Source organism: Hoplias malabaricus, chromosome 13, assembly GCF_029633855.1.
Source record: "Hoplias malabaricus isolate fHopMal1 chromosome 13, fHopMal1.hap1, whole genome shotgun sequence".
NCBI lineage: Eukaryota > Metazoa > Chordata > Actinopteri > Characiformes > Erythrinidae > Hoplias > Hoplias malabaricus.
Genome location: NC_089812.1, coordinates 39,172,697 through 39,183,575, shown reverse-complemented (window position 1 = coordinate 39,183,575; position 10,879 = coordinate 39,172,697). Strand labels below are relative to the sequence as shown.

At 40.6% G+C, this 10,879-nt stretch overlaps 1 protein-coding gene across 1 annotated transcript in view; it reads right to left on the bottom strand.

Moving 5' to 3' along the window:
• Positions 1-460: 460 nt before the first annotated feature.
• Positions 461-10,879, bottom strand: part of smurf2 (SMAD specific E3 ubiquitin protein ligase 2) — a 70,921-nt gene continuing 60,502 nt past the window's right edge. The window contains exons 12-20 of the mRNA XM_066641611.1: positions 10,060-10,258; positions 8,097-8,200; positions 7,272-7,386; positions 6,817-6,995; positions 5,456-5,593; positions 4,290-4,410; positions 3,806-4,007; positions 3,119-3,194; positions 461-2,987 (exon numbers count right to left, since the gene is read on the bottom strand). Of these exons, the coding sequence (XP_066497708.1) occupies positions 2,888-2,987; positions 3,119-3,194; positions 3,806-4,007; positions 4,290-4,410; positions 5,456-5,593; positions 6,817-6,995; positions 7,272-7,386; positions 8,097-8,200; positions 10,060-10,258 (1,234 nt within the window). The 3' untranslated portion in view covers positions 461-2,887. The remainder of the gene's footprint in view (positions 2,988-3,118; positions 3,195-3,805; positions 4,008-4,289; positions 4,411-5,455; positions 5,594-6,816; positions 6,996-7,271; positions 7,387-8,096; positions 8,201-10,059; positions 10,259-10,879) is intronic.

Below are 10,879 nucleotides of genomic sequence, written 5' to 3'. Positions count from 1 at the left end.
AAACCAGAAAAAATACTCTCAGGACTAATGAGGTACCACAGTAGGAGGCGAGACTCTATGTTTACAACAGATGTAGTAATAGGTACCTGTTTCATTTTGCCCAAAGGGCCACTTTAACATCCATTTCTAATGTTTACTGATGCACGGGCCTCTCTTGCTCAAACATTTACATCACTTCCACTTGATCCATGAAGGAGAAAGGTAATGTGTAATGCAGTATGTTCAGTGTCAAAATTATTTTTATATTTATTTTTTACATACTTTTAATGGAAAATTATAATGACTAAACTTCATGAATTTACCCATTTCATGGTGATCAACAAACCCAACAAATAGCAGGGACTTGCTGCATATTTTTTTTTACCAATATATGTAATAAAATGAACAGAAATAACTGTAATAAACACTTAAGCATATTATTAGCCTATTATTTTCAAACATCAAGCTGTTTCTCACCAATTGTAGCAGCAACTGAAACAAAATTCACATATTCACTTTGCCCGATGGTGGATATTTCCTAAGCTCTCTATGAAACCTGAGTATACTCAGAGATTGAGATATATACGAGAGCGAGTGAGACAGCGAAAGATAGACAGGCAGATAGACAGATTTACAGAACGAGATAAAAGCAGCTGATGGTGCCAAAGGCCAGTTTAATCAGAACTAATTACACACAAAAATAAAATACTCTTACAAAAAATGATAGTGTGTTACATTAAACAAATTGCACCTGTCAACTATGAGATAAAGTCCTGCTAGTAAGTCATGCTAAAATAAACCATAGGCGCCTCTCAAATTTTAACATGCCAAAACAACATCCAGTCCAACGTCCTGGAGGCAGCTGTACAACAGAAGTATGACGCCGAGTAAAGAATAGAGGGGGAAAAAAAAGTACACAAAGAGTCTGCATGTGTGCAATGGACTTGAGAATAAATGAAATGCATTAAAAAACTGTTCAGTTCATAAAGAGTTCGGTAAATAGATTTTTTGCCTATTATTTACAGCAATTACAGTCTGCATGTGTGCAAAAAGTGTTTCCCCCCAAGGTTTTACATCTTCCTATTTAAGTTAAAGATATATGACAGATTCTGTGATCCATGTCGCCAACTGTATAAGGACAATATTCTATTACTGTACAAAGCACCTTCTCAGGATAAATTTTTGTTTTTTTCAATGTATCCAGAGGCTAATTTTTCCCCACACACTCAGTCAATAAAAAAGTAATACGACGAGAAGTGTAATTCATTTTCAGCATATGCAAATTTTAACAACAGTCCATGGTCTTAGAGGATTGCTATAGACAAGTCATCTCAAACATTCAACCATCAAATATGAGCTTATAAAATAAAATAAATATGACTCATTTTGCTATACGACCAAAAAAATCCAATCAAAAATGTTGCTTGTGAATCCTAGGATGAAGCAGGAAAACGATGCGCATTCAATTACTGATCATTTTAGATTTTTGCCTTATTTAACTGACTGCTTTGTGGATGGAAACACATTATTAACCAACTGCCCAAACAGTCCCCTTAAAACTGGACAGAATTCTTTATCCCCTTGTAGAAGGGATAAAAACAGCACGGGAACAGCCAGGTTCTAATGTGATTTGTAAGGTGTTTCGGTATGAGACTGCACTGCTTCATTCACGTCCAATTCTGAAACTGTGAGCCTGTGACACAAGAGAAAAATGTTTCGAGCGGTCATAGTGGGTAACAATAGTGTTAAGCAATAAAAGAACCAACCCTTCTAACAAAAATTAACAAACAAACAGAAAAAAAACAACCAAGTCTGCGTAACTGAAGGGTACAAAAGTAAGCCCATCTATCACTTCATAATATACATGCATGCGCATACACATATATTTGGTTAGGCGTTAGGATGTTCACGTACGATGGAATCAAACCATGACTTAAAAAAAACGTAATGGCAATAAAAAGGACGTTCCTTGAAACATTCAGCTAATCTTTCCTTTTCTTTTTCTGAAATGAGAAAGAAAGGAACCTTCTGTCTAGTCATCCATGGCATCCATGTTCTGATACAACAACCAAGGTTTCTGGAAAAGAGGGTAATAAATTATAGCTCTGTATAGTTTGGTTGTTCATTTCGGTGCCGATGCCACACGATAATAAAACACTAGACTACATAAATCAATCAATTTCAAAGAAGCTTATACATCAGACTGCTGACGACAAGTCTTATGGAATGGAGCACAGGGAGTCATGATGGTGTCTGGTGTCTATGGGTTTAAAAGTGGCCGAGTGGGGAATCGGAACCAGGGCCTTTAACGAGAGCTTTAATCACACAGCCCTGATTTTCCGTCATGCAACAAAATGTACAAGACTAGGGCCGGCTAAAAGGGCTCCACAAGGCAAGCAAACTATTTGGTGTCGTCCTTCCTGGCCACTGGTATCATCCACTTGTCTTGTCTTCCTTAGGGGCAGTAGTGCTACTCTGTTAGCTTATGCAGCAGTGCTCTTTTAGCACTGCACCCGTGTCCCGCCTTGTTCCTCGATCAGATGATGAAGACGCTACATGAAATACTGTCTATATCTCTGTTCCTAATGCTAAAAAACAAAACAAAAGAGGAGAGCTGTCATTTACATGTTCCAAAAAGGTTTAAAAAGTCAGAGTTACTAGCAGCTGAAAAATGAAGTCCATTCTTCTCTTTAAAAAATATGTAGGGATGCAAAAACAAATAAAAAATATCCATGTCGCAGATGCAGGCATAGAGTGCTTCAAGATATCCCATCCCTCTCAACATCCTGGTGACGCTGCTTCCGATGACAGGGGCGGTGCTGTCGGACCATAAGCCATACGCTTGCTGGTTCGACGGACAGGTCACCCCCCCTCTCACAACACTTCTCATCCTCTAAACGCGGGCATATCACTCCACGGCGAAGCCACAAGTCTCCTCGATGGCCGTCAGAAGTTTGTCATAGAGCTTGTCATAATGCTCATATGGAGGAATGTCAATACGGTTGAAGCTACGGGGGACACACAAAGATGAAACCATTAAAACCAGTTTAACTTGCATTTTTGCAGAACAACATTAGAGATATCTAAATAAGAAGACATGCTAAACTGAGGGCTGATATCTGGAAATGTTCCTTCTCACCATGTGTGGGCTTTGGGCAGGTTGTCTGTGCTGGCATCAATCTGATGGATGGTGAAGAGACGTGGGCCTGCGGCTCCTGGACCACAGAAACATGATCATCACATCAAAAGACTTGCAATATTAGCAGTTTCAGGTGTTATTAAGGCAGCTAACATTAACAGTGACTTATCTGCCAAATTGCATACAACATATGTGGTTTGGAATCATTTAGTATACTATGTATCTGTACAGGGTGGGTCATTAATATGGATACACCTTAATAAAATGGGAATGGTTGGTGATATTCCCATTGAAAAAACAAAAGTCGGATCCAAAATGGCTGACTTCAAAATGGCCGCCATGGTCACCACCCATCTTGAAAAGTTTCCTCCCTCCCATATACTAATGTGCCACAAACAGGAAGTTAATATCAACAACCATTCCCACTTTATTAAGGTGTGTCCATATAAATGACCCACTCTGTATACTATTTATGCAATAGTAAAATAATAGCACAGTAAACTGTTTTCATTTTTATATTGGAAAAACTAACTTATGTATTATTCTAACTGAAAATCATTGCAGGTAAAAATGTCCCACTTCCTTATAAAGCTTTCCCAAACATCAATAACCATCTCCAGTTTAACCCGCTCCCCACTCTGCTCTTCAGACTACATTCACGACTATATTTGGCGGGATGTGACATACCTTGAAGGGCTTTGAAACCTTGCAGTGGTACTCTGGAGGAGCCGGTGACAAACTGTAGAAGTCGGGCTCTCCGCTCTTCATCAAATGACTCGACAGCTCGCCAGAACCACTTCACAATGTTGCTGTCAGGTGTGCAGTGCTTCAGTCGTGTGTTGGACTTCCAGTCGTTTATGTCAATCTTTCCCAGGCCACATACGATTAGCTAGCAGAGGAAAGGGGTGGGGCAGTGTGTGGAAAACATACAGAAGTTTAATGTGTTATGGTTGACAGAGGTCTAATAAGTGCACAATAGTGAACAATGGCCAGTAAAAATCACAAACAAATGACAGTATTTTTAAAAACAAGTTTTGCTAACCAATGTTTATGCAATGTGTTTGTAACAGTGTGGTAGTAGTAGCATTAAGGGTAAGTACGGCAGCATCTCACAATATTTTATTTCCCAGGTTTTCAGATTTAAATTAGATATCAATAAGAATTCTAATACCTCAAGTTCTTTTTCATCAAAGGCCTTGAGCAGATGCTGGGGTATGACCTCGTTGAAACCTTTCTGCAAAGCCAGGAACTGAGCCTCGATGCCTCTCAGGAACCGCCAGTTCACATACAGCCTACATGAAAACCAACAATGACATTAGTGTCACACTGTTGCAAGAATGTTTTCTGCATCGATTGAAGACAAGAAAACCAGGCAGAGCAGTGTGTAAGTGCCAGAGGCGATTGCTCTAAGACTGCAAGTGAAGCTCAGCTTCCCCTAAAATGTCTAAAAATAAGTGATCAAATATATACTGTTGTGTGTACATTTCATTGAATAAATATGCACTACAACGCGCTCAACTTTTGTTCAGAATCAGCTTCTTATCACTGGTAAAGACGAGGCTTTCCTCCCAATCACAGTGCTTTAAACAGTGAGGACGCTGAGCGTCCACAGAGTTCAATAGCGAAGTGCAGCGAAACGAGACGAGTCATTGGATAAATGCTGGGCTTTGTCCCGCTCATCGGATGCTCAGCGTCTCTGGGGGTCTATGGGGCAGTGGGCTGGCCTCGGCTGGCCCGGACGCTCAGCTTCTGCATGATGATTGGATGATCTGTCTGAGGCTGAATCCCTTTTTGATTGACAGCGAAATGAGCGAATCAGCGACCCTTTGGTGTAAAGATCCGTGGGAGCATTACATTTTCATTCTGTTCTGAGTTGAACCGGAGACTTTCTTAATCCTCTTAGCATCATTTTCTTTGTTAAAAACGACTAGCGACAAATCGAGCTTCTATTTCTGGTGGGTTTTTTGTAGCTGCTTGTGTTTGGAGACTGACGTCTATCACTCTTTCTGACTTCTATCGCAGTTTCTGTCCAGCGGGTGCTGCTGAGCCCCTCCACCGTCACAAAGCACTCACAGGCGGACACACTTCACATGGGCCAAGGCCGTTTAAGCAGCCTAGCTCTGCTGGCCATTGAGAGGACACTAGTCAAGTCCCTGGAAAAGACGCCTTGTTGGTACGACAGGGTCACAGATCATTTTCTTAAAAAGGAACGGAGGGTAGAATTTACGTATAAATAAACCGACACATTTTATGATGTAGGCCGAAATTGAGCTTCCCCTCCTTGAAAGACCAGCATCCGCCACTGGTAAGTGCTCATTTAGAGCCATGTAAACATACCTTACATATTCCTTCTTGGTATCCTGGGTGACAGGGATGCTCTTGCCATTGGGTTTGAGCTCATGCTGAATGATCTCCCCATATGCATTATGCTCTACACAGAATGTGTGGTCCAGGACACCTGTGATGTCATTGTCACTAAAAATACAGATTGTGGGAGGGGAGAAAAAAAAGAAATTGTTAAGATTATATTATTTACATGTTCCATAAAAATATTTATGAGAAAACATAAGATGAAATCAGATTTTGTTGATTTTTATATGAAAATAAGCACACATCCTCAACAAAATGTCCTTCTGAACATTTTACTGTTTATTTGCTAAAGCTAATAATGAAATACAAAATTGGACGTGTGCAAAGGTTATGACGTTTAACTTTTTTCCCCCCATATGTTTAATACAGCCAATAAATAAAAACCGTACACTGAGATTACAAACAAAATATGCAGTGAATACTGTGCTGTCGCACCTTGGCCCTGTCCTGTTTGTTGTTTCTGTCTCAAACCTAGTCCTGCCCTAGCTCCTCCCCCTCGTTTTCTATTCCAGGTGTCCCTTGTCAGTGTCGTCTATTTAGGCTCCTTTGTGTTACTTCCTGTTTGATTCCATTTGGTTTGCTCTAGCCTTGTTCCACTTTTGTTTGTCTCGTCTGAGCCATGAATTCCTTCTCTTCTCTTCTCTTTGTCTGTCATTAGCAGTTTAGTCTGTTTAACTCTGAGTTTATGTTTAGTCTGTTTAGATCTGTGTTCTAGGTTTCCTCTGTTTAGCTTTGTGTTCATGTTTCGTCTATTTAGCTTTCTGTGTCCAAGTTTAATCTGTTTAGCTCTGTGTTCAAGTCTAGTGCGTTTAGCTTCTTTGTCTAGTTCTCAGTTTAGCTCCCTGTGTATTGTCTCTGTCTCTATCTGTTTTGTTATCTCTTGTTGTTCAAATAAAGTTTGTGTTATATCAGCCCCCAGTCCTCACACGTGCACATTTATGTGTAATGCTGCATGTACCTTACTGACAACCAGCCAGTTAGCAGCATGCAATTTCAAGTTTCATTTTGAGGGGAAAAAAATAATAATAATAATAATTTCCAAACAATCATCTAAGCTCTTTGGACTGTTTGGTCTTACAGGAGGACTGTGTATGCAAATATGCTTTTAATATAGAATCTGGAACACATGCCAAAACCACACAAACTTGTATCAACGTACAATTCCCAAATAAACAAAATGCTTTGAAATGTCAGAAGGAATATCAGACTTGGAACTCAGAGGCAGTGTGCTTCATGTCAACAATAAGGAGGCCATATAACAAACTTTTTCACTGTAACACGAGATGAAGCTTGAGGTCTGATTTGAGCAGAATTCAAGTAACACTCACAGGATCCAGACCAGACTGTTGTGCAGGTCAGGGTCCACAGACTCCATGTCATCCAGGGTGATGGGTTTACCCAGCAGCTGCTTGTAGAAGGGCAAAGTGAAGCCACCGTCAATGTAGTGGCCATGGAACACAGCCATGCCCATTATGCGGCCCACAAAGTGGAAATAGGACAAATGTTCCTAAAATAAAAACAATCAGTCCTACAATCAGTATCCAAAGATCACATTGCACCAGCATTACAGATAATGTTCAATATGATGTGGTTAAAAGGCTTTATTGTGTTACTGAATAATTTATTTCTAATGATGAATACTTAAAAAAAATTGGTCTAGCCTCTGAACTGTTTTGAATCACAGTCAGACGTTTGTGAATTAACTAATTCTGTAATTCATGACATGAAAATGTGCCGACAAGAAGAACTGATGACTGGCTTTTTGCTCAGGTGAGTTTTGTACCGGGTTGACGGCAGAGTCTGGGTTGATCTGTAGAGTGTAGATATCGTCCCGTGAGTACTGGAACAGTCCGTAGTATGGATTCAACATCTCATGGGACAGCAGGTATAACCACTCTCTTCATAGACACACAAATAGAAATTAGATCTAGCAAAATCATAAAGGCATTTACTTTCATTCTGGAGACAGTCTGACGTTCAGTTCACATTGGAATAATGTAATAAAAACCTGTCACCACTAGAGGGAGTATTTTCCAGACTGAATGCATCAATGAAGAGGTCCAAGAGAACACAATGTCCAAGCAGTCTTCGTAAAATAAAAGTTTTGGTCTGAGATCATGGTGAGATGTCCTTTATATTTTATGATATGATAATATTCATGCACTATTTTACTGCAGCATTTTTTTTAACAATCCAAGTGTTTCCTTCTTAGGTATAAGATGCTACACAAAACTTTGTGCCAACTTGAAACTGATGACTTAAAAGGTGAAACACAGTCTCCTTTGTGCTCGATTGCCCTGTCCTAGCATTGTGTAACAGGCAGGCTTTACAGGGCTTGAGCCACACTGGCAGCTGATGTTTGGAGTGACAGCTAAACAAAAAAGGACATGCTGGCTCTTACTCTGCAGTCAAGGAAGGTTAAGCCCTGAAAAACCTGCCTACACGACAAAGAAAGTATCAGAATGCAGCTTGTGAGCAAAGAAAGGAGCGAGGAAGTGAAAGGATGCAAAAAAATGTGATTTTTAATGTTTTTTTCTGTTTAATACTTTAACACCATAGATGCAATAAGTAATCACTTTCATAAATGTGTTCTAGGTCAAGGTCATACCTGGCTACCCCTCCATAGTCTAGGCCTTCTTCGCCTCTGAACTTCACCATCAGTCTCTTCCACAAGTCCTTTGGCCTCATCTTCATCACCTGCCGGTATGACTCCTGAGGTGTGAGAGGTCAGAGTTGTAAACAAGCACTTATTATTATTTTAGGGAAACAACAAAGTGCTGAAGCCCTGAACACAGACAATACCAGCATGTATAAATCCCTGAAGGACAGAGAGACAGAGAGAGAGAGAGAGAGAGAGAGATTGAGAGCGCAACAGACAGACAGACAGACAGATGACTTTATGAGATCGTGTGTTTTAGAGATTGTAAAACCGTGGGGCTGATAATTTCTGAGGACTACAAATATCGATTTTTATAGGATATTAATATCTAAATCCTTAATGCTAAGTGATCCCACACCTCTGAGGGGCATGTAGATTCTAATCTGCAAGTATCTGCAGACAGGTGCAAACTAGTAAGTGCAAAAAACAATGCACACAGTCTTGTCTTTGCTCTCTGGGCCCATATAATCTGTCTGCTGCAGGCCTGCATGCCTCTGGAGCTCTGGAGAGAACACAGAGGAATGGAGGAATGCAGCATCAGAAACATCTCCAAGAGTCCAGCATCACACTCCCTTAAGCCGCCAAACCCAGACGAACACACTCAGGCAAAAATCACTTCAAGCTGCGCAGGAAGAGAGAGAGGGGGGGTGCACTGAAATACACATGGCTCCAAATCTTTCTACAGTAGTTCTGCTAGTCTGGCAATATCTGGAGGAAGAACTTTTGATTTTATATATATATCATATAATCATTTGCACCTCGTCTAATGAACTTAACCTGAGCACAGTAATGTAACAGTGCTAAGGCGGTGTTGGGGATTCCCCTGAGGAAGATAAGGGCATGTTAAAACCTGTACTGAAAAGAGTGTCATGTCTACAACTGGGGCAAGTTTGTACCAACAACTATAAGTGATACACACGTACACTCCTACGTTGGCTTACAGTGATGTTGTACACGAGGACATTCTCATTAGTGGATGAATGGGGACATAGCAAACAGAGCTCCCAGCCATGTTTACATGATTATAACTGCCATTAGACTTCTCTTTACTGTTCTGTTCAAGTGTTTTGTTGTTAGACATAGGGGGATAAGAGAGGCAGATAGAGTGATACTGAAGAAAGAGCTTTGCATGAGAGAAAGCAAAGCAAATCAGCTTAGCAGAGTCACAGAACCAGCTTCCTCTAAGCTCTGTGCGAAGGGCTAAAGGGGGGAAAAAGCAGACAGTGTGTGGCAGTATGACAGATGTCACACTCCTGAAAGAACACATGGCTCACAGTCAGTCTCTGTCAAGGGAGAGACAAACCAGCATCCACTCGCTGCCCTCATCATCATCCAGTGAAACGTCCACTTCTTCATTCTGTTTTCTATCACTGAACTCTCATAAAAGGCTCACTGCACGGATTTTATGGTTTTATGCAAATATTGTGTAAACAACTGCTTCCATCACATTTGTCTGGGGATGCATTTATTAAATATGTTCTAAATATTTTAATTTGGGAATATTTCAATAAATTTTATTGATAATGGTCAGATATTCTGGGAGAAAATATTTTGATACTTATTTATATGGATACACCTTAATAAAGTAGGAATGGTTGGTGATATTGTAAATAACTCATGAAAGAATAAAGTTAAGTTAAAACCAAGCACATCATTGTTTTTCTTGTGAAATTCCCAATAAGTTTGATGTGTCACATGACCCTCTTCCCATTGAAAAAACAAAAGTTGGATCCAAAATGGCCGACTTCAAAATGGCCACCATGGTCACCGCCCATCTTGAAAAGTTTCCCCCCTCCCACATACTAATGTGCCACAAACAGGAAGTTAATATCACCAACATTCCCATTTTATTAAGGTGTATCCACATAAATGGCCCACCCTGTATTAACAGAGGTTGCTCTGGTCGTGTTACCTCAAAGATCTCTTCACGAGACACTTCGATGCGGCAGTGTCCAGCCTGTGGTTGCTGCTGTGAGAGCTCCTGCCGAAGGATCTTCAGCTTCTGCACCAGGTCTCTCTTGTACTTAGGCACAGTGAGACACTCTGGATCTTCAGGCAGGTTACCAGGAGATAGCACAGACTGGGCCTGGTCTTTCAGCTGGCCAGCACGACTGCACACAGACACAGGGAGAGGCACATTATTGTTTGTAATGAATATAGTTCCAAGATATGCATTTATTCAGGTATCAAGATCTCAAAATATCTGTTAAAGCTGGAGTAGGTGATTTTGTAGGAACCAGTGTGTAAGCCAGTTTTTAAAGAGAAGCCCCACCTATTTTCAGACCTCATTCCAAAGCTAATCCTCTAAATCAGGAACATGAAAACAGCTTTGATGGGTCACAGAGAGAGAAGCACAGACACAGTCCACCTACATCATGTCTCATTCACATGTAAGAATACAACAGCTACACTGATATTCACTGTGGTGTGCCCTCTGGCTTCCTCCATCCTTTTGTTTTTCTACCTTCTCTGAGTGCCTGTCCAGGCGTGAGTCTACAAGCATGCTCACAGGCATGGGGTAAAGTCATCAGAGCTGCTTTGAGGCTGACATAGTAGACTGTATGTAGTAAGCCATGCTAACGTTTTTTCAGTCCGAATGAAATGACTGGATGGAGGTTTTAATATCTTCAAAGCAGCCTGTGTAGAAGGTGAATTGTTTTAGTTGTCAGACCCTTGTATTTACTGATTTCTATCAGCATGTAAAGGGTATGTCATATAACTCTTTTTTTTAG